At 41.7% G+C, this 24,385-nt stretch overlaps 1 protein-coding gene across 2 annotated transcripts; it reads left to right on the forward strand.

The window, feature by feature from the left end:
* Positions 1 to 10,844: 10,844 nt before the first annotated feature.
* On the forward strand, positions 10,845 to 15,203 carry LOC147905746 (zinc finger CCCH domain-containing protein ZFN-like). 2 transcript variants are annotated; one of them, XM_087374376.1, is made up of 7 exons: positions 10,845 to 11,163; positions 11,419 to 11,573; positions 11,842 to 11,910; positions 12,109 to 12,228; positions 12,862 to 13,152; positions 13,567 to 13,899; positions 14,033 to 15,203. In XM_087374376.1, the coding sequence occupies exons 1-7, from the start codon at positions 11,007 to 11,009 to the stop codon at positions 14,402 to 14,404; spliced, it is 1,497 nt and encodes a 498-aa protein (XP_087230502.1). In that variant the 5' UTR covers positions 10,845 to 11,006; the 3' UTR covers positions 14,405 to 15,203. The 2 variants fall into 2 exon arrangements, with proteins under 2 accessions (XP_087230502.1, XP_087230504.1); XM_087374378.1 differs by lacking the exon at positions 12,109 to 12,228.
* Positions 15,204 to 24,385: the final 9,182 nt, after the last annotated feature.

Here is a 24,385-nt window from a genome sequence, read left to right on the forward strand (position 1 = left end):
GTAGCTGATAGTCACTTTGGCTCAAAAGTATCACTAAGTGAGGGTCCTCCCTGCAATGTCGTAGTACTCATTATTATGGTGGGAATTGGGGCACTTTACATAGCCTCTATCCTTGTGGCTCCTTTGGCATAAATTATGATGAAACTTTTGATCCCCATTTCTAGGGATTGGTATAAGCTATGTTGGTCAATTGAATATTTGACTTTGCATTTTGAGTTATGATTTATGATTTTGTTTTTTAAATTATGGATCTAATAATAGGCCCTATTGTTTTCACATATTAACCTTGGATGCCTAAAATAAATTTATCTCCCCAATTCCGCTTTTGCAACTTCTTGCAAGTTATGCTCTTATCCTTTTTGCATGGGCTTATGAGATTTATTAGGATGGTATTGAAACTTGTTGTATTGGCACATGTGCCCATACAGCATGTAACACACTTCAATTATGCTAATATGTATTGCTTGTGTGATTAGTGTGTGCCATGCACTTATTTTTTGTGGCTATGTACATCACGTTTATTCTATGACTGCACACAATGGTATTTTGTCATATTTGTCTATTAGATGTGTTGCATGTTTTATTTGTGCTTACACTATGTGTTTTGTTTCACATTACTTGCATTGTGGATGTGCTATTGATGCATGCATTCGTTTTGTGCATGCATTGCTTGTAGTTGCATTCTGCTTTTTGATTTGTGTGTGCCATTCGTTATCTTGAAGGCTTTAGCCTTGCTTTGCCTTGACTGGTGCATTACACAAATCTACCCTCTGAGTGACTACAATTAACTTCTCCTTGCATTGAAGGCGACTTCTACAAGTCTATCCTAGCATATGGATCTAGTCATATAGATGCAATTTGTAGCTATGAAGGTATACTTATTACTCTAGAATCATCTCTTTAGTCAACTGTGGAAGCAAAATTGACAAGATTCAATGATGAAGCTTTAATTACACCATCCAATCAAGTGACAAATTGATGCTAATCTTAGGGTTAGGGTTTTCCTATGGCCCCTTTTAGGATCCTCTCTAGACCTTAGTCTATGGTGCAATTTACACCATTCTTAACATGTACCAAACCCTATTCATAGATTGTGGATCTTGGTAATACCTAGATTTTGTTTCCTATATTTCCCTACAATCTTTAACTTATGTGTGCCTCTATTATCATTTTTGTGCATATATAATGAGTGAGTGAGAGATTTGAGAGCTAGGTGTGACATGTAGAAGCTTAAGATTTTGCTATGAGGGTAGTCAAGGCATAGGATTCTCTAGTCTCTCTCACAATCACCATGGTCTAAGAGTTTAAAATGCAAGTATGGTGCTTGGCAGGATGAGATGCTCCCTAAATGCGATTATGGATATAGTTTATGCCATGGGTTCTTATTAAACAAAATCATGGCCTATGCAAAGTTGCAAGTTAATAATTCATTAGTGTTTTGTTAATAAGAGTGTTTTGATGCTTACTAGGGTCTAGCACATGCAAGAGATACCAAAGACTCTCTCTCTCTCTCTCTCTCTCTCTCTCTCTCCTAGTCTTTCAATACAAGTTGATTATACATGAAATGTGAACAAGATGGAGTGTAATTTTGTAACTAATGGGAAACAAGAGACACAACACTAAATAATAAGGAATCTTGAGTAGCTAATTGTAGCAAAGTAGTTTCAAATGTAGCCTTCCAAACATGTTCCTACATTTGTTATATTTTCCAAAAAACCTCCAAATATGTGCCTGTGTTTGTTATATTTTCCAAACAATATGCAAAAGAATTCCAAAAAACCTCCAAATATGTGGAGTTGAGGCCCACTTCAAGGATTTTGAATTTTTGGAAAAAATCTTTTGTAGCATGAACACTATCATTTGGGAAAAATGTTTTGCAGCATGAACACTATCATCCAATAACTAGCATTGCTTTTTTGAAAATAGATTTGATGATGGTTCATTGGTCTTGATGTAACATTAATATATGCAATAGTCCCACATTTAAAGCCCTCATCTAACTTCCTCTTCAATTACAATCATCTAATCCATGAGCTTATTGAGTGACAACAAAATAGAATGGTGGGCGTGATATTTTGTGTACATTTTATACATTTCTTGGAATGTAGATTGAATGCTACACTCACCATCTAATGAATTTGGATACGTTGCTTTAATTTGTGAAATTAGTCATTCCCCATTAGATCCATTTTCGATCATAATTTAAAATAAAACAAATGACCTAAATACTTGCAAACAAAAGTTGGGAGTGACATTTACAAATAAAACCTTGATTGATATTGATAAAATGTTATGATTTATAGAATTTAATTATTGTTATATATATTTTTTAAAATTGGCATTTTGTATGTTTATATTATAATATTCTATGATAACAATTTTGATGAGGTTGGATAGATGCTTGGGAAAGGGTAACTTCCCTATCTATAGAACAAGATCTATAATGATGCCTTTAGAGGGGCTACAATATGATTAAGAATTGGGTCATAGATAGAATTAAGATCTTCTTGAAAGCCAAAATGTATAATATTGAAGATATTTACACATAATAAAACATGAAGATACAAAATCTCAAGACATATTTGTTTTATAGAATTCTTAATAAGATGAAACATTGAATATATAACAGCTAAACATACAACATAAGATTGTTCCCTTCCTTTGCTAATTTCACTACTTTTTTGACATTTTGTTGTTTGTAAGGGAGTTAAAATCTAGGTCGTTTAGAATAATTCTCACAAAAAATATTGCTATTAAGATAAGCATCAAAATTTAACATTTTAATAGTAATAAATGTTCAAAAATATTTATGTTTATTCAAAGGATCTTAATCTACCTCTCCTTACTTTAGCCTCATTATAACATTGTAATAATATGAATTGCTACTTTTGATCTATATTATAAAATAATTCTAACTCTTTATATCACTTTGTAATATTTCAAATGATAAGCCTATTTTTCCTATAGTCGTTAGCAATTTCAAATGATAAACATATATTTCAAATAAATGATTGATTAATATGGAAAATATTTTAAATTACATAGTTGAGAAGAAGTTTAATTGATTGTGGGTGATAATTTATTGTTAGAAACATACATCATCTAAGGTAAGAATAGAATCGAATTCAGAATGGTGAACATTGAATCATAATAAAGGTGAACATGTGATTTCTTAGGCCCACCCTATGTTAAAAAGGGTTTTTAAATGTGGTGTGACGCATATAGGAAAGAGTTCATTACCTTAGTTTTAAAGAATCCTTCTTGTGGTCCACATAATATGTCAAGTAAAGAGAATAATTGCTAGTAAATCTATAAAATGATGTACAAGGCATCATGACTCCATTGAAATAGGAATTTGTCATATTTTTTATAGGGAAAAGGTTTGTCCTTAATGATTTATAATCTATGAAAATGAATGCAAGTTACCCAAATCTAAAAATTCTTTTATGAAGTGGGCCCATTAGATTAAACATTGAGATATGAAGTCTTTTTAATGTAGGAAAGCTCGTGGCATTGATATTCAATATAATAAAATACCACTTAGTAGACAATCTATTCCAATAAGATCTATGAATGAATCTAAAGATGTGTGCATGCATGCATGAAAATATACATATATGCATGTAGGTGCGTGCGTGCTGTGTGTGTGTGTGTGTCTGTGCATGCGTGCATGCATGTGTGTGTGTGAGAGAGAGAGAGAGAGAGAGAGAGAGAGAGAGAGAGAGAGAGAGAGAGAGAGAGAGAGGGAGGGAGGGAGGGAGGGGAGAGAGAGAGAGAGAGAGAGAGAGAGAGAGAGAGAGAGAGAGAGAGAGAGAGAGAGAGAGAGAGAGGGAGAGAGGGAGAGAGAGAGAGAGAGAGAGAGAGAGAGAGAGAGAGAGAGAGAGAGAGAGAGAGAGAGTATTTAACAAAAACATGAGCCAATGAGAAAAAACGAAATAAAAGTTCCCTTTGTCAATGAGGGGATAGTTGTGGGACATCCATTTAGCTTCCAAGGAATACTGAAAAATAGCTTATATCTTAACACACAATTTCTATGAATGTCACTAGTGAAATTTTTTGATGGCTTGTCGCCTTCCTTTACATGACAAATCCTCCTCAATAATTGCTAGTAGCTCACAAGTCTGATGAAGGCATCATTTCTAACCATGAATACCTTGATCATAAGTAGCTTCAAGTGCCATGATATTATAAGATAAGCTAACTATAACAATTGCGCAGTCTGCATTGATTTTCTAGTAGAAATACGGGTTCATAAAAATAAATTTCGTTTGTTAATAACTAAGTTTTGATAGTATTGAACCCACTGTGCCTTAAGTTATTTAGTAGAATGAACAATTGTATAAATTCTTGTCTAATTCGAAGACTAACAACATAAATGGATATCCACTAGTGAATTTAAGCCTAAGGCATTACAATGTGTATTGTCAAATAGTGTTTAAAAGTGTATAATTAACTAGTGTTGAAAGAAGATACAAGGAGGGTGTGTGGTGATAGGGGGTGCCTAGAGGGACCCTTGGTAGTAGTATATGGACATAGAGGATATTCTAGTCTAAAATGGATTAATAAAAGGAAAGGCGAGTAGACATCGGGGTAATAAAGATCTAAATCAAAAGATTCCATAGACCTCTAGTTGACCAAGCAACATATATAAGACCATTGTAAGTGAGTGAGCCCCATCCACTTCCTGTGTGTAAGGTGAAGTCACAAAGATCTACCCCATAGAGAAGCAATTCCATTTCTTTTAATGGAGGATAGTAAACAAGCTTTAACATCCCTGACAATAATTATGTTACTACATTGTTAGTGGATGATTATTGGTGGATGTCATAGCATTGAGGCAAGGAACAAATGTGCTTGGAGTATTTGGACTCTCCATGCTAAAACAGTGTAGTGTCAACATTGTTAGATTAATAGAGAGAAAGTAACACTGTTAGTATGGGACCACAATAGTGATGTGTATTACAAGTAGGGAATATTATCTAGAATTAATTATTACCACTGCAAATATATTGACTTTTGAAGCAAATATTCTCTAGAGTTAATTATTACCACCGTAAATGTCTTGATCTTTGAAGCAAATTGATAAATCTACTCTCAAGCTTACTTTGCAGTGTATAAGCATAGGCATAGTGTTTGTCTAATGACCTAAGGAGGTATGATCAATTTTGGCATTCAAATGAGGGCCTATTGGGATCTACATGAAGAGATTTTGTATGTGGGGGAAATGAATGACCAATTACAAAATACACTATGATGAGCCCAACATCTTCATCAAGGGGGAGGGTAGGAGATGCTGATTGGTCTGCTTGCTTAGCCATGTTAGCTTCAACGGCTCCTTCTTAGATCAATTCCTTATCTGTTCACTATGGTGTTGTGGCCTCATTTTTGCTATGGCAAGGCTGGAATTTGGGACTTCTTCATGGTCTTCATCATTTTGGCTCCCACTATTAGTAATGCTACTTGCTGAACAGATTTCTAAATCATGCTATTAGACATTGACTGAATTTTGAAACGGCACTATTCAAGTGCACCTTATGAAAATGCAAGAGCAAATGATGATGAGGTTGAACTATTGGTCCTATGATGCCATTGTAGTTATTTTATGATGAGAGAACGTTAGCCTTTGGAAATCAAGGGAAGGAATCAAGGGTGATATTATCATTCTCTCAGCATTATCAGTTTAAGTGAAGGAGTTAATCTTGTAATTTAGTTCTTTTTGGCATTTTGAGATACATCAATTTCTAAGCACATTAGTCAGAGATTAAATGAATTCTTAAGCGGCGCTATTCAAGTGCACACAGTATACGATAATGCAAGAGCGAATGATGAGGAGGTTGAAATATCGGTCCTATAATGGTATTGTGAGAGATATTAGTTGCTAACTAGTATAAAGTATTTCTTGCTTGAGATGAACATTTAACTTTTTATAAAATTATTCTTTTCTTTTTCAAAAGATTAGGGCAAGTTTAATAGTGTAGAATTCCTTGGCCCAAAGAAAATTGTGGCTCACATTGAGGAAGCAAGGCTAGAGAAAGAGATACATGGGAAAATCTATTGCTCTTAAAGGGTAATGCCATATTATAGAATTTTTGGTAAAATGTACATGCATCATGCAATTGGAAGACAACATTCAAAACCTACCCAAGAAAGATTATATACTTACAACAATATCTCCAGGCAGACAAATAATGATCTTGCTTACCTCTATAAACTAATCAATGGCATGTTGGTTAGTTTTTAGGCCATTAGATTAGCTCTTATGTGGAGCTACATTTGCTATTCAAATGCACAAGATACATATGGATTTGAAAGGAGGCTGCACATGCCATGCCTATGATTTAGCAAGTGAGATTCACTTAGACTTACACTCTAGACAATGTTAACTGAAATTCACTTAAGCTTCTATTATAGACAATGAGTGGAATTCACTTAGACTTCCATTGTAGACATTGAGTGAAATTCACCTAGACTTCCATTGTAGACAATGTGTGAATAGATTGCTACATCAAGAAAAATACTTTTGGTTTCATAAGTCTTTCTGAAGTTCTATAAAGCAAACAAAAATATCAAGCATGTGCTTGGCATCAAGCTACTTCATGCTCATGTGATGGTATTGTGAGTGATTAGCAATTATTATATTATGATTTGTCGATGAATTATGACTACCCACATGCTTATAATTTTGGATATCTTTAGTGCTTTTAGAGAAATTTATAAATGATATTTAATACTTTTATTATCTTTTAAACACCAAAAACCTATTTATTACACAATATATGTTTGAAAAAAATTACAAAGTAGCAATTCACATTTTTACATCAAACACGGTGCACTAATAAACCTGAGGGGTGCACCACTAGGAAAACTTACAACTTGCATGTAAGCGGTAACATGAAAACCCCTAGGTACATCTAAATCCTAAATTCTTTTCATTTTAGAGAAATTTAAATTTTGATTTTGTAAATTAAAAAACCCCTTATGGATCTATATTTCTATGCATATGTTGAAATTAAAAACCTCTTATATTGAACCCATGTCATCTCATGGTTTAATAGAGGGCTAATAAAAATGAAACCTATATTCATAAGAGAAATTATGTACATGTATTTTTTAACTCTTTCTTCTTTCATCTCCTAAGTAAATAAACCTAGACTTCTTAATAGATGGTCATCAGTTCCATTTTGACTCTTAATATCCTACTTGTTAGGATCCTCATCAATAAAGGGAGATTTAGCCCCCTCCTCGAATTTCACAAGCTCACCATTCTTAAAGTGCCGAAATTATTAAGCAGGTGGTCAGAGGCCCAAGGAAATAAGACCAAGTACCAAACTGCAAAATTTGGCTGACAAAAGGGGGCCCATGCCTTTATAAATGCTGTAAAATGTAGATGTTAGATTAGCATTGATGTGGGTCCTAATTTCCAAGAGGTTCTTGCTTACAACCTGGTCTTTCTCTATCAGGACCCAACACAGTTCTCTCAAAATTCCCTTGACAAGCAAAGTAATCGCCAAAGCTTTGAACCTCAACCCCTTAGCTACATCAAATGCCAACTCATTGTGGTACTCCCACAGGGCAATCAGGAGTGCCGCCCAACATATGGCCATCACGCTACCATCAAAGACGAGAGACGGTGATCATCTCCCAAGAGCACTAGCATCCAGTTAGAGCCAGGAATAAGCCCGAATCACAAATACTTAAATTGTAGGTTGGGGCTCATATGAGCCATGTTGTACTCTACCCTTGTCTATACTAGATCTAGCACCACCTTTACATCTCCATTAGGCAAAATGTCCTCTTTATGCACTTGCTGTGAAATATTGGCTGCCCTGGTAGTGTAATTCTTTAGTGAGGTGCAATGCACTGATTCACTAAGAGGAAATATCTAATGCTACTCACATACACCTCTATGTATGCAATATTTTTGCTGTCTCCATTTATGTGGATTTGTTCAGATTAGTGTAACATAGATGCTAAATGATTTCTTCTCGGGTTACTGTTAAATAAAATTAACATCTTTAATGGCATCCATGCCTAGTTTCTTACTGTAACATGATGAAATTATTAGATCAAATAATTGAAATGTATGTGTACGATCCATGAGTGATAAGTTGAATATAGCCTTCCTTGTACTTGGGCAAATTTGGTGCACGCAAAGGACTAGCTCACAATTATTTACTAATAAATTTCACTTTCGAAGATGACATGACATTCATTTTGCTCACAACATTCAATGGTGCATTCGTTATTTATTGATTGTAGAGATTAAATTGTCCTTACTTGACAGTTAGATATATTAAGACGATAAACAAGAAACTTTGTAGGTTACCCCATAAGTCGTTTGCGCTAAACCACATGTTACAAACATTATGTTTCTTCAAAAGCATAAATTCTCTCTCTCCTAAATACCACCTTGATTTTGCTTCATTATAAAATTCTAATAATATGCATTCCTATTTTCTAATTTGATGTAGGAAATTAGTCCACAATCTCTAAATTTTTGCATGATGAACATACCTTGCCCATCGTGACCACAAAGGATAGAATCCTAAACGTCATATGAGCTTTCTTATTACATGAGAAGAGACTCTTAAACTTCTAAATTTTTTTAAACAGTTAAAAGGTGGTTGAATTGCTTGGGAAGAATCAACATGTCTTGAACTAGGATTAATAAAGCTATATTAAAACATATACAATGTGAAGGAAGAACTAGGTCAAGGTCATGGTGATGAAAGAATGAATCATGCTAGAGTTAACGTGTGATTCTTTGGGACCACCCTATATCTACTTTTATTGTGTAATTGATGTTATTCGTATTGGAAATACACATGTAGCAAAGGGTTCACGACTAGCTAGTGTACTCTAATATTAGCATGATTATCTTGTAATTGACGTATTGAAAAATGTATTGTTCACACATTGATACAATGATGTACAAGCCACATCGATCCCAAATAAGCATTTATCCCCTTTTTTACAAGGTCAAGATTTGTCTTGAGCTTTTTAATTAAAATCTACTCAAATTTTGTGTAAAGTACCCTATAGCACACGTTTACTCTACGACTTGGAGTGCGTCCATTAGATGAAACATTGAGATATCAGGCTTCTCCTATCCAAGGAAGGTCGTCACATTAGAATTGACTTTATACAAATACCTTTTGGTAGAACATCCTTTCTAATAAAAGGTAACATCAATAGCTCTTTAAGTCAAAAGGTTTAGTTAAGGGAATTATTATGAGTATATTAGATTAGAACTTTAAAATTGGCATCAAAAGAAAATGGGACTACATGCGAAAATCAAGGTTTAGAAGAGTGAGAAAAACAAAAGCATTCAATTTTTTAGAAGGTGGAGGGAGGCTTTAAAGGTGCTCGACAAGTTGGGGGATGCAATTTGTGAAGCTAGGACATCGGGATTCTCCTAAGCTTTATGTGTTTATGCAAGTTCATGCATGGAGCATGCGTGTGTCCCTTGGGTGATTCAATTGTTATATAGGGGCCCCTATAACATGGGTGCTTGGACCTCAAAAAACCCCCTTTTAACATGTTATACGTATAGGTATTTGCTTGAAAATAAAGCATACCTCCCTTGGTACATGCTTGGTCACAAAATCCCCCTTTCCTTGCATGGTGGTTGGTGAGAATTAAGAGTGAATTGCATTTGGGGAGGTGTGAGTGTGTGTGTGTGTGTGTTTGTTGTGTGTGTGTGTGAGAGAGAGAAAGAGAGAGAGAGAGAGAGAGAGAGAGAGAGAGAGAGAGTTTTGAAGGAAGAGAGCACAACCACCTAAATAAAAGCAAAATGTGTCCTTTGAGGTGGGGCTGACATTGAAATACATGCTTCTTTTAATGAATTGTTAGCAAGTGATGTTTGTTGTGTGTGTGTGTGTGTGTGTGAGAGAGAGAGAGAGAGAGAGAGAGAGAGAGAGAGTTTTGAAGGAAGAGAGCACAACCACCTAAATAAAAGCAAAATGTGTCCTTTGAAGTAGGGCTCACATTGAAATACATGCTTCTTTTAATGAATTGTTAGCCAAGTGATATATATATTATGCTTTGTGAATTTGGGGAACATGGATAGGACCACCAAATAAAAGCAAGAGAGTCCTTTGAGGTGGGGAGCACCTTGAAGCACATGTTTTTCTTAGACATGGTATATGGAAGGGGTATGTTGTGTGAAAGGAGAGAAAAACCTAGACTAATTTTTGAGGTGAGAGAGAGAGAGAGAGAGACTTTTTAGCATAGACAAAGATAATCTAAACCCCCATTCACACCACACACACACAACACACAGTTAACGAACACTTTACATTTGAGAGAGAGAGAGAGAGAGAGAGAGAGAGAGAGAGAGGGGCACACTAAAATTGTGGATGGGCAAAAGGGGCGAGGGGTAGGTGGTAGTACTTGGAAGATTCTTAAGCTGAGAAAGGCCATGGTCTTTGTGTGTGAAAGAGGGGTGGGGGGGTAAAGGAAAAAACCAAAACCTTTTCAAGTAAATGAACGAAAAAAAAAAGCGAAAAAAAAAAAGAGCACGTGGGAAGAGAGATGGACACGTGGCGAAGGGCAGGAGGGACACGTGGGGATGGGCTACGGGGAAAGGGGCAAAAATCGCAGGGCGACGGGCGGTAGGCAATGATTGACAGCGGAAAGGCGGGTTCCTGGTTTTGGGTGAGCCTTGTCGTGCAGTGCCGGAAAACCACAAAAGGGCGGGAATGGACGCCGGGGCGCCGCGAAACCGCCATCAGGAGAGTGGTTCCCGGTTTTGCTTCCGGAATGACCACAGGGACGCCCATTCTCTCTTCGTCTTCTTCCTTTCTTCCTTCCTTTCTTCGTCGTCGTCGTCTTCTTCTTCTTCTTCTTCTTCTTCTTTTCGCAGTTCACTGTTGCTTCTTCCGAGCTCGCCATCGCCATAGCCAGCTCCCCCCCCCCCAAAGCTTCCCTTCTCCATATCCCCCTCTTCTCCTTCCCAAGCTCCCCCCCTTCCCCTTGCTCCTTCCCCATCTCCTCCCCCATGTCTCATGGAATTCTTCGCCTCTCCCCCCCCTTCCTTTGAACCCCCCGCCCCTCCCTCCTCCACCCCTCCCTCCTCCTCCTCCTCCTCCTCCCTCGTCCCCCCCCCCCTTCCCCTCCCCTTCCACCCCGAATGGCATCGCCCCAGCGACACCGGCTTGGAAGGTCTGCTTCCTTCCCCCTCCCCTCTCCTGCTCCACCTTCTCCCTTGCCTCCTGTTACCCCCAGTCTGCTTTGCTCCATTGTCGCCCATGCCAACTCCCCCTCTCAGCAAACGATCCTTCAGATGCAATCGGCTTAGCATTGATCCTAGCATTGGTCCTGCTGAAATCCGCGACTCTGCCATCCCAGCTTCGATCGACCGTGCATTTTCTCTTCCTATCACTGTACGGCTGAATCGTGCTCTGGGTTGTTTTGCAGAGACAATGTGGAGGCTCTCTATACGGCCACAGGAGGGGGTCGACTCTGCGTACCCAGAACGCCCTGGCGAGCCCGATTGTCCCTACTACATGCGCACTGGTCTTTGCGGGTTCGGGATCAACTGTAAATTCAATCATCCACCGAACCGCAGACTGGTGAGAAATGCAATCGAAATGTGATTGTATGTCGGCTATGGTATTTGCCAGGATTGAACCCTTGTAACGAAATTCAAAGCAGAGTTTGCACAGCAAAGCTAAAGCTAGGGTTTTCGTAACAGTGTGCACACATGAGCGTCTTGCGAGGCACGCCTCGGGAATACCAGAATCGTACTTCTTCGTCGATCGAATAGTAGGATTTTTCTAAATCGGTCCCATCCATGGCCATTTCGATGCCTATACTGGCCTTGTGTGTGATTGATTGCAGGCGTCGTCATCGGGAACGTCCCGAAGCAGAGGTGAATACCCGGAGAGGCTTGGACAGCCGGACTGTCAGGTGTGTGGCTGCTATGAATGTTATTTTACATACACTAATCTATGCCAAGCCTGATCACTGAGGAAGGTGCTTTCATGCAATGCCGCCTAAATTTTGTATCCGCGGTGTCTTCCAATCTAAGTAGTTTTACGAGACACGCCCGAAGGCGAAGTCAGCCACTAAAATACTTAAGCTTAACCCCTCCTCTTCTCTTCTTAGTATTATCTGAAAACCGGTACCTGCAAGTTCGGAGCAACCTGTAAATACCATCATCCACGAGAAAAAGCTGGACTGGCAGGGAGAGCTCAATTGAATGTTCTCAATCTGCCTTTGCGGCCGGTAAGATGCCCGAAACCGATCCCGATACATGCAAGCATACACGTGTTTAGCAGTTAAACAGTTGTTAGATTCGTCTTGTCAACGCATTATGCATGCGGAAGCAGTTTTGTGTGGTATTTTACTTGAAAATCTTTTGCCACACAATTCCGTTCAGCAGAAACAGTTATCCTTTTCAAAACCTGGGTGGAGCAGCTCGCCAGGGATGTTTATTGTCTGCAAGGAGCATTGCCAGGTTACCATGGACTTGCGTTAAGCAGGAAAAACAGTGCACTAAGTGTGTTAAGGAAGAGGGGGTACCGCATGCCAGTCTTGTGGTCAAAGAGTGGATGTAGCAGCTAGGGAGCATCTGTGTGGAATTTTACTGTTGAATTTGTGCAAGGAGCATTGCAAGATTACCTAGATTTGTATTAATCAGGGGAAAGAGTGCAATGAAAAGTGTTAGATTGTTCTAGATTTATCTTCTCAAGAATGGGGACTAGCAGCTAGCAAGTAATTGAGTGTAAGATTGATCAGGATTTATCTTCTCAAAGGGTGGGTGTAGCAGCAAGGGAAAATGTGTTGGGAATGTTAGTGTTGAATTGGTTCAAGGTGCTTTGCAAGATTGAGAGCATGGAGGGTTTGATATGGTGGCAGGGCGAGAAGGATTGTGCATATTACATGCGAACAGGGAATTGCAAGTATGGTGTGACATGCAAGTTCAATCATCCACAACCGGTCTCCATGCCCCCTTCCCCTATTTTTCCAGGATCAGGATCCGGTTCAGCTCCTGCCCCTCAGGCCTACCCTGCCGGATTGCCAGCTTGGACCATGGCCAGACCTCCCTACTACCCGCCCCCACGCCTCGCTGGACCCTCCAACTTTGCTCCTGTTTTTCTTCCCTCTCCTCAAAGTGTCCTCTCTGTACCGGGTTGGAGCCCTTACCAAGTAAGTTCCTCACCCTCTTCAAGGGTTTATTGCCGGTCAACTCGAGGATTAAACTCTTTGAATTTTGTCCTCTGCTGTATTCAGAAGATGCCACCCTTTCTCTCCTGCTTTTGCTTTGACCTGGCTGTTGATCCAGCAAATGGTCTCGGCATTGGATCCACTGATTCCAGATTGTGATGCTGAGGGTTGCAAAGCACATATTTGGCTTGATTTGCCACTTTTGATTGGATTTGAATATTGCAAAGCACATGGGTATTTGTCTATGTTTTTCTATGTTTTCTCACGCCTAAAAGGCATCCCCAACCTCCCTGCTGCATGGATGCTGGATTGTCAATTTCCTGCTCAGAATTTTACATTATGCTTGTTGGGAGACCCGATCAAACAAATTTTCCTGAAATTTTTATGGTTGTCCAGAGTTCTCTCGTAGCACAAGAGGGGCAGCAACAAGCACTGCCATACATGTATAGTGCAGCGCCACCGCATGATCCTGTGGCCATGGGCTTGCATGCGGCCTTCCCTCCCTTCATGCAAGGCTCTTCTATGAGGCTACCGTCACCTTCTTCACCCTCCACAACTGCACCTCAAGAGGCTCTCTATCCTGAGAGGCCTGGGCAACCCGAATGCCATTACTACATGAGAACTGGGGAATGCAGGTTCGGCTCACAATGCAGGTTTCATCATCCCAGAGACAGAAATATTCCCGCACAAGCTAGTCTTCTGAGTCCTATGGGTCTTCCCTTGCGGCCGGTATGAGGTTTCTCTTGCAAGTCTTTGGCCTTGCTACTGGATCGGCTTTGTCTTACGTTCAATTTTGGTCAATCAATTGGCACTAGATCGTCTTTCTTGTCTTGCATTCTGATTGAGTTTGGTTTATGAACAGGGTCTTCCTCCTTGCACCTTCTACAGTCGATATGGTTTCTGCAAGTTCGGGCCGACTTGCAAATTCGACCACCCATTTGTGCATCGTCCCTTTAGTGCCTCATCGCTTGTTGAAGTTCCTGTTGCTCAGTACGCCACGGGGGTGTCTGCATCCGCTGCCCCGAATGTTCTTCCTTCTACCGAAACTCCCAGGGAGCTTCTGAGACATCCTTCAACCAGCGCCACAGGAGGCTTCGTCAGCGACCTGGCATTATCCTCATCGGCAGGTGCTAGCAGGCCATCTTCTTCGAGACAAACTTTGGAAGAGGGTGACGTTTTGTCGGAAGATGCTGCAGCAAGTAGCCCACAAGGCGACATCCACGGTTCGTCATAACATCTCATTGGAATTCCTTATGGTGCTCTCGGAGAACGGCGAAGTATTAGAAAGGTGGCAACGAAGTCTACTGTGAGCTGGCTGATTCCTCGCTCGTCGTCGTCGTCCTTTCTTGCCTTTCCTGCGTGAACGCGTCCATGAAGATTCAAGCTACAACTCATTCATTTTTTGTTCTCATTTTTCCTCCACTTCGGGTCTAAATAATTGGAACTATAGCAGCCATTCGTCGGTGAGGGCGGCACTGCTTTCTTGTAAGATCCCTGTAGAATGAAAGAAAGCATCGTCCTCGCTCTCGCCGAAAAGCACATCCTGCTTATTGGATATCTAGCCCAGATAGGTAAATGCGAAGGCGAGCAGACCTTTGGACGGCGACGCACTCCAAGTTCGCAAGAACCAGCAGTAAAGCAAAAGCTTTTGCCTGGCAAGCTGGATCCGACTAGCCTGAAAGGATCTCGCAAATCTCTGGGACACAAAAAATGTGGGGAAAGGCGTAGCAGGAGCGGCAAGCAAAGCAATTCTTGGGTTTTGGAGTCGAGTCGTGTTTGGATTCGCCGTTGGATGATTGATGCACTCATTGATGAGGGCGAAAGTGATCGATCGCCCAAAGCTCTGTTCTGGGATATGAATAAAAAAAGCTGCCATGTCTTCGGAAGGTTTTTGTTGTCGGTGGAGCAAGCGCGGTCGTGTGATTGAATTGAGATCGCCGACGTCGCAAATGGTTGTGGCCAATGCCGGAATTGTTGAGGGGTGTCCGAAGTGGGAGCGATTGCAACTGCGAAAGTCGTGATGCGATCGTCCAGCGCGCCTCGATTCTAGGGTCGCCGTAGTACGTGATGGCAGAGCGCGTTTGATAATTTGATTCTTCTCGTTGCTTGCACCGGCGTACGTATCTTGAATGTCTTCCACTTTTATACTGTCACTGCGTGCCTGCGTGAATGCTTGGGATGTGCCGATATGCATAGTTTTTCGTCTCGTCCGGAAGGCGTGGGTGCTCGAAATTTTGCCGTCACAATTTACAACGTCGCTGCCGCGCACAAAAAGCACTGCGCACAGCTGTGGGTGTCCTGCGCGGTGATGTGCTGAACTGCAGATGGTGCACTTGGCGCTCCTATGGGTGGGATGGTGTACCACTCGTGCATGTGTGCGTGAGGGCATGTGTGAGTGAATACTTTCACAAAAAACCAAAAAAGAATATCTCATGAATGGGCGCGGTATTGGGGAATTGCCAGCAGAGGCCTTTCCCTCGAGTAAAGTGCCCTTTTTGCATGTGCCATCATCGCACCGCGGAGACTTACTCGAGCTCTACTGGAGCCCTTGATGTATGTGTGCATCTGTCGTGATCGCGCTTGCTCTTCACATGCCATGAACTCAAAGGACATCAAGTGAATGCTACATATTGTGTGCGCTTGTGCTCATTCATAAGACGCATTTGTCTCATTCGTATGACCTCCTTGGACTTATGGGCATGGTGCGTATTGTATATGTATGAGTGTTCATCATGATCGCACTTGCTCTACACTTGAAGTTGAGCTTGAGAGTTGTCGTGCCCTTACACGGGTCTAAACTCTCCATAAGAACATCACACACTTGTTAGTGCCTTAAGACTTTCCTTGACAGTTATTGTGCCCTTTGCAGCTCTCCTTGACCAACAATGCTACCTTGTCTTACAACACTACCTCGATTGCCTACTCAAGGAGACTCACATTCTTTGATTGGATATATTCTAGTCTTACAAAGGTATATTCGAAGTGTGGCCTTACTATGGATTGCTCACTTATTCTCTTTGTGAGTAGCTTGTGTTGACTCCATGCATGTTCATGAGTCAACACTTGTTCTAAGGCCCTTTATGGATAGGTCTATGGAATATCATGTTGCCATTGAACCTTGGCCCTACTAGCTCAATGCACATTGCAATTGTGGATAGGGAATTGAAAGCAAGAAGCCCTTTTTGTGTTGATCTAAGGGGTGGGAATCTTGCCTTAGTAGGGGCAACCTCATCTACCTAGAGCTTTCTCCACATGTGGGTGTGTTCAAGTCATTTTTGTAATTTTGTAAGGGTCTTCCCTCATGGAGGAGAAAAAGAGGGGCAATAAGGTGGCTTTTTTGGCTATTTTCCCCTTGCCAGAGCATATTTTGGAAGTTTTTCCCTTGGTGCATGACACAACAATCTAAGTGGGAATAAGAGAGGACTATAAAGAAATCACATCAAGAGTAAAGGGTGTCGCCCTTAGGTCTAGAGCATGGAGTGCTCCTTTCCATGGTACCAGCTATTTCCCACACAATCCCTCCATTTCTCATGGTGTATTTTGCATAGCTCCTCGTCATGATGATGCCCCTCTGTCTCATTCAGTGATGGACGTTTCACAACTGCTTGATTCTTATGCGGACATTACCAAGCATGGTGAGTGGGGTACGGGTGATTTGATCTCCTTTGATTGCTTAGCAAAGGATTTGTCGGATATTAATGAAAAGTAGCATGTTGTGTCGGATACATCTCAGGTTGATAGTTGGGTGTTTAAAGCCCAGTTGCCTATCCCCCCTGACAACCTTTGTCGTGAGTACAACCGCCTTCATGGCATAGATTCAAACCAACGTACAAATTCTTCTTCCAACGGGACTCTACCCATGAAATGCTCCCTCAAGGACTATTGCTTTTAGGCAAAGGTTTTGTTTTGGGCATCACTTGCCTCTGTTGCTGAACGTGACTTGGTGTTGTCGTGCTCAATCAATTTTAGGGAAAATTTGGTCTATTCCCTTCCTTGGTTTGCTACCTTTTCCATTGACAAAGTACTTTAGCACCATTGTTTGGTTTGGATGCACTTCCTTGGCCTTCACAAGCTATTCATGCCTCAGTTGCATGGTACTGCTTTAGCTTTGGGATGTGTTCTCTATATCCCTCCTTCTCAGCCCAAGCGTCTCAGTGCTAAAGTATGTATTCTTTGGGATCATCGGGAGGAGCCTCCGTCCCAGCTATCGCTTTCTCTACTTAATGATTGGGAAATTTTGCTTAGTGTCTCCTTTGGTCCTTTCCTCGATGTTGTTATCGGTGTAAGTAGAGTGGCCATTGTGCACGTTTGTGTCCTACTCGGGTTACTCATGAGTCTCACTCGCCATCGGCTCCTACTCATGATGTTCTTGTTGCAATTGTTCTTGCAATTGTTCCTGGCGTAGGTGTTGCCATTGTCGTCTTGCCTATGGGTGTGGGTGCTCCGCTCAATCCTAGCACTACAAATGATTGTCAATTGCTTGCCCATAGAATGTCAGATTTGCTAGACACAAATGTACATGATTGAGTTACGGTTGTTGGTCCTTTCGTCGTCACTAGTAATAGTAACCATACCAGAGTCTCTTAAGTTCAAGGTCAAGTTATGCATGTGGTTAAGCACATGGTTTCGAGTAGTGGCCATGTGGTTGAAACTCATGCCAAATTTGTGACTCCTTCACACGAGAACACTAATTCGAGGCCCTTTTGAGACCCCATTTCTCCCCTAATGTATGCCTTAACCTCAGTTATGTACACAATAGTCAACATATATATACGAGAAACAAAGAAGATAAGGGTGATTGAGCACCCACCACATCGGCCTCCTGGTTCTCTCTCCCCCTTCTCCGTTGCCCATTGCCCTCTTGGTTTCAGCTTCCGTTGTGTGCTCACAACTGGTATTAGAGCTATCGTTCCTTGCCTTCTTGCCACCCTCCTCTACTTTCCTATTGCTATGTGGAAGCTTGCAGGAGAGCTTCTATTTGCTTGTGGCTTCGAAACGGAGGAAGGGAATCTCGTTTTTCTTGTTGCACTAGTGATTTCCAGCTTGCTGCCTACTTTCCAGAGCTTCTTTCTTGCTCGTTTCTAGCTTAGGAAGGGTTTTCTTTGTCTGTAGTTGCTGTGTGTGGAGTCTCCTACTGAATGAATTTAGTATTATTTTTAGCCAGTTTTAAGCCTAGAACTTGAATTTTGATGCAGAGACTAAGGCAATATTCCTCTTGTGTTCATTGCCATCCTTATGGGATACCTTTCATATAGTTGTCAGTAACTCTGCACTTGGTGGAGTATTGAAGTTTGATGATGTTGTGGGTAGCTTGTTGGTCGAGGAGATTAGACGGAAGTCTATGGATGGCAACAAAAAGGATACAGCCTTAAATGTGCAAAGGGACAGATCACAGTTTAGGGGGAAGTCTCAAGAAAGAGGGAAGTCTCGTACCAAATCTAGGGCAGAGAACATTGAGTGTTACTATTGTGGCAAGAAGGACCACATGAAAAAGGATTGCAAAAGGATAAGAAAAATAATGCAAATTAGGGTGCAAATAAGAAGAAAGAGAGTCCAAGGGAGGACAAAGGAAAAGTGAAGATCGAGGAGATCGATGCAGTTACTGATAATAGTGACAATGGCATTCTTTTCATGTCTAGTCTATCTACAGAGTTACTTACCACTTCAGATGATGCATATTCTTAGGATTGGATTTTGGATTCCGGTTCTTCATTCCATGTTACTCCCTATAGGGAATGGATCTTCACTTATGACAGTGGAAAGACAGGTAGTGTGCATCTTGGAGATAACTATGCATGTGACGTAGTGGGAGCAGGTGACAAAGTTTTCTTTTGCAAATGGGTTTGCATTTGGTTTGAAAAATGTGAGACGTGCCTAAACTGACCAAGAGTCTCATTTCTGCGGATCAGCTAGATGGATCAGCTAGATGATGCTAGTTTTTAGACCACCTTTGGCTTTCAGAGTTAGAAAATTCAGAAGGGCTCTATGGTTTTGGAAAGAGGTTCCAAGTGTGGGACATTGTATCCTTTACTTGTACCAAGGGTGTCTAATCATATTGTTGCAATAAGCGACTAGCCAAGTACTTCTTTGTGGCATTGTCAGTTGGGACACATGAGCTAGAATGGAATGAAACTCTTATGTCGTTTGGGTTATGTACTGCTATGGATAAATTTGACCAAAGTAAAAAGGCATAAATTTGAGTGTGTGTTTGTATGTGTGGCAATAGTATAATCAAATATGGTGTGCATAGGGCCCAGGGCTAAGGTGGTAGGGCATAACCATGTGCCACCCTTTCACGTAAGAGGACCCATAAGGTGTGATGTACATAATCCATCATAGTAATATTATAAAATGTAAGGTGGCATGGCTCCTCCATGTGTCACCCTCCACCTAAGCTGCATTTAGTGAGATATGGCCCAAAGTCCATGGGAGAAGTAATATAAAATAGGTGGAGATGGATATTATATTGGGTTATTCCCTCCATATAGGATAGGCCCATGTGGGGGAGGTATAGAAGGTTTAAGAGTGCAAGTTAAATAATGGGGAAAGTAGGATGAGGTGGCAAGACTCCTTGTGCTAACCCTCCACTTGTCCTCCTAGATGTTTGAACATATTATAAAATTGGGAAGAGACCAAGGGAGTCTCATAGACTTGGGATATGGGAGTTGATATATGTGGAAAAATGTGACCAAACGTTATCGCACACAATTGAGAGTGCGAACCGCCTAGCCCACATGGAAGACTCTTCCACACACACCATGCATGTGGGAGGATGCATTTATTGGAAGAGACCCCCTCTCTTGGCTATAAAAGGAGTGGGCTATTCCTTGATGGGACACGCTCATTCTTGTAAAGCCACCTAGCTAGTACTTTGATTTCCCCTTCCCTTCTTTTCAAATAAAGCATGGTCCTCTTTCGTTGATGTCTCCATCTTTACATTCCTCCTCCGATCATGTACATGCTTCTCTTCCCCCACTCCCTTTCCCCTTGTGCCATAGTCTCCCTCTTCATTCCCTCGCCTTCTAATCCCTTTTCCCCTCCCATGATAATGTTCGCTCTCACGTTCTCCTTTCGTCTATGGCCCTTGAGCGTCGCGATGCTTAGTGTCTAACCTCTTGTCCTGATTTCTTTTCTGGCTAACAGAAATGGTGTGGTTGCTGGGATCGAAATCTCCACGGCTAGTGGTGTAAAATCTGTTACTCCTATGACTGGGTGTGGCTCTGCGGCCTCTTCTGTGCACAGTTCTCTACTTTTGGACCTCCAAACTGTGTGCCTTCCCTGTCTCTACGGCTACAAAACCTCCTTGCTTCTGCACTTTCAGTTTGTTTGCTTTCTGCTTGTGGTTCCTACGTGTATTTTGGTTAGCGAATCTTCTGCTCGTACTGATCGCATTTGTAGAACTGTAAGATCTGTGCTTCTACGTGCGTATTCATGCATCCACTGTGTATATGCGCGTGCATCGCAGACAGATCGTGACAGTTTTTTGGGCTCCTGCATCTTCTGGTCATGGACAGTTTTTCTGGGTTTCTGTAAAACTGTCACAGACCCCACATTCCCTCTCTCTCCTCTTTCTCTTTCTCTTCTCCTTCTCCTCTTCTCTCCTCTCTTTTTATTAAAGAGTAGGATTTGGACCCAAGACCTCCCCCTTCACAAAGGAAGACTTATCATTGGGCCAATAAGTAGGAAGTGATGAAAATGTAATGATTTTTGCTTATATATTGAAATCTTGGGAACTGTAACTCTATAACCGTGGGGAGTTTACTCTTGCTGTAAAAAGAAAAAGTATTTTATTTCATGTGCTCTATTCACATCTCCTAATAGATTATCGATTCGGAACTTTTCCAAGTTCACTTCATGGACGCACGCCACATGAGGAGGGTGGATATTTATGTCACTTCTCGACGAGTTTAAGGATTTGGTGCTTGGTCCTCCGCTCATTACGGCTACCAATTAGCGAGATCTCTTTCCTGATCTTCATGTCGGCCTTCAATGGTTGATTGCCCACTGCATTGTTCAAGGAGACGACGGGTGGGATGATACACCATGGATGATTCAAGGTGAAGAACTAGTGATACGCTCGGAGAACTTTGATTTTATTTTACTCATTGTGTGGTGATCAAGCTACTTGCTGCTTCGAAGGTAATTAGAAGGGTGTCCTTCTTCAAAGGGTGGGATACTCCCTAAGCTTGGGGGGAGATTTGGTGCATCTGCCTATTAATTCTTGTGGATAAGCTCGTCTTGAATGGTTTATTCTCAATCTCACTACAAAGGTTTCTAGGCCTCGCTCGGCTATGGTTGGTAATGTTTCGACCAAGGAATCCATTTGTACCTAATCAACCTTTTGTGCCTCATTTCGAGCTTCAAGTTGTAATTCTTTTTAGTCTAAAGATAAACTATCAACAAAGGATTATAAGTTTATTTGGTGCTGAACGTTTGGCTCAAGTATTGAATTCTTCCCACCCTCTCCTTCTACCTATCTTGGACTAAACTTGGGATGTCCGAATTTTAGTCTTGGTGTGATGACATCTTGGATCCTTCAATTCGATGGAGCTTACAAATCTTCGACCAAGGCTGCTGGCGTGGGTGTAAAGCTCACTTCACCAGGTGGTGAGGAGTATTGTTATAGCAAGTCTGCACTTGCAAGTACTTGCAACCAAGCTGAGTACTCGGCACTCATTTTTGGGCTACAAAAGGCACAAGAACATCACGTCAAGCAACTTGAGGTGCAAGGAGATTCTTAACTAATGTGTGAACAAGTTAGTGGAAGGTGGAAGGTACGGAGCAAAGGCTTAGTTCCACGACATCAACAAGCATTGGAACTGTGCCAATAATTTGAAGAGGTAAAAATTCAGCATATCCCTCGAGCTCAAAATATAGTCGCTGATTTCTTGGCACGTGAAGCTTGTACTTCAATCACGCATGACGCGAGTGGAAGCACCACCCCAACAAAGCTGCAAGCCACGAAGGAGGGTGATCATTTGTAAGAAATGCAAAGGTTGTGGTCATCATGAAACTAAGTGTTGATATGAGTTTACCGACTTCGAAAGATCATCAAAAAGGTCCTCAAGGACATTGCTCAAAAGAAGGATGCCAGACCACACAACCCTTGAAGAAATAGTATGGCGATTACAAGAACTGGAAGAAGCTGAAGGTGATGTGCAAGCTCTCCAACTGTTGACATTTGTCATGGCATTCTTGTTTGCCTTGATGAACAACCTCATGCAACGCCGTGTCTCTAACCCTCGCTTGTAAAGATGGATGCGATATCATGAGGGTTGGTCCTTTTAAGATTGTCTATGAGCAATTCTATGCTAAAGATTCTTCCCGTATAGTATTTCACAATACACCAGTCATACCCTACCTTGGCTATGTGTGCTTTGTGGATGTATCTTCACCTGATTTTCAGTTCAAGCTTCCTCTTTCCATTGTTTGCCCATAGATAAGCCTAATTTCGTCTCTCTCTTTTCCATTTTCCAAGCATGGCTGACATTCCCGTGTTTTGTGGATGGGTTGAAGAAAATTCAAATGAGTATCTTATGGCCTTCAAGCACCGTTGTGTTTCTCTCAACTTTCTTACTAAAGACAGATGGCTGTTGGTTCTTCCTACATTTCTAGAGGGTTTGGCTCAAGTGTGGTATGAGAAGTAGGCCGAAGACGTTCGCCAAAGCTGGCCAAGGTTGACAGCAATGATGATTGAGTATTTCGGCAAAGAAGAGGAGCCAGAGAATGTGTAGGTGGCAAACTTGAAGCAGTCGGAAGGTGAGATAGCGTGTCGATATGTGGATCAAGCGACCGTGCTCCTGGACCGTTTAATTGCCACGCAGGAGGACAATGCGGGATTTCGAGCTGGAATGACTCAGCATGTGTTGGGCTACCTTGTAGCAGGAGCAAGTGATGAATTCTGCCTCAAGCTTAAATGGGAGAATCTAGAAACTATGATGCTAGCACATGAGATTGCTCAAAAGTTTAATAAAGTTCAGTTTGACCCCGCTTCAAAGAAGACGATTGTCCCTCCGCAACCCCCTCAATTCTTGCAACAACCTGGGGGGTCTAACTCAGGGGCATACTCCCACCCCCCATCAGGGATATATCCACCACCTCCACCTCAAATGTATGGTCCTCCCTTAGATGCTTACCTTCAACAAGGTGTATATTCTCACCCTCCGCCTCGAAGATTTTCCCAGCCTCGCCCACGAGCCCCCTCCTTTCTACTCCCTCGGCCCCACTGGCTAAAGAGGCCCCCCCTGCAAAAGAACCTGGAGTCAATGACCTAGCCAAGGCCCTGAATGATCTTCGGCTTGAGATGGTGGGCATAAAAAATCAAGCCAACCACCCTCCAAGAGACTGTGCTAATATTGTATGCTACGAGTGCCACCAGAAGGGTCATTATCGCCGCACGGAATGTCCCAATATTCCAAGGGTGAATCTTCTAAGTGAATTAGGCTCTGAGGATTCTGATGTAGAGATCCTTGACCTCGGGAAAAGAAGTTGTACCACCTCAGACCCCTCTCTAAACCGTGGATTGGGCTGCCCCAAGAAGAAGGTGTCCTTCTCAGAGTCCTCAGATGCTGAGATGGCAGACCCACCAACAGAGAAGACTAAAAGATCTTGCAGGAGTAAGTAGTCACCCTCAGATTTTCCCATCGGCTTGGGGCAGGAAGACTATTCGGTCATCCAGGACCCTGCTCACTCCCTCAACTAATAGCATTAAGCCCTAAGGTGAGATGTGAGCTGCAGCAAGGGCTCTCAACAAGGAGGAGCAAGAAAAAGGGAAAGGTATGAGAGGCCTCTTCTATCTCTGAAGAAATTGATTGACACCCACATACAGTAGATGTCATCATAGATAATTGTAGTGTCAAAAATGTGTGTTGATGGGGGAGCTGCATGTAATATCATGGTGCCCCGAATCATGAAGAAATTGAATTTGAAATGCACAAGGCATTCCTCCACTCGAATCAAGGTAGTAGATGCTCGACGACTCGCCACCCTAGGAGTCATTGAGGATTTGCCCATCACTGTCAATGGGTTGACCACCACCGTCAATTTCTATGTAGTGGATATCAAAGATACAGGTAGGAGTTACCTAGCCATACTCGGGAGACCATGGTTGAGAAAGAGTGATGCAGTCAGCTATTGGAAGATAGGACACATGTCTTTTGGTGCTTCTAAGGAGAAGATCCCGGTGCAACCAAGTGCCACGGAACCAGAAGAAGAA

This window comes from Dipteris shenzhenensis, chromosome 1 (genome assembly GCF_047967505.1).
Source record: "Dipteris shenzhenensis isolate YYH24624 ecotype China chromosome 1, Dip_SZ_1.0, whole genome shotgun sequence".
Taxonomy (NCBI): Eukaryota; Viridiplantae; Streptophyta; class Polypodiopsida; order Gleicheniales; family Dipteridaceae; genus Dipteris; species Dipteris shenzhenensis.

What these genes read in the sequence shown, in the direction of transcription:
- LOC147905746 (XM_087374376.1), top strand. Translation starts at nt 11,007, where the DNA reads ATGGAATTCTTCGCCTCTCCCCCCCCTTCCTTTGAACCCCCCGCCCCT. An exon ending in ATCCACCGAACCGCAGACTG is followed by an intron (nt 11,574 to 11,841) that starts GTGAGAAATGCA and finishes GATTGATTGCAG; the next exon opens with GCGTCGTCATCGGGAACGTC. An exon ending in TGGGTCTTCCCTTGCGGCCG is followed by an intron (nt 13,900 to 14,032) that starts GTATGAGGTTTC and finishes GTTTATGAACAG; the next exon opens with GGTCTTCCTCCTTGCACCTT.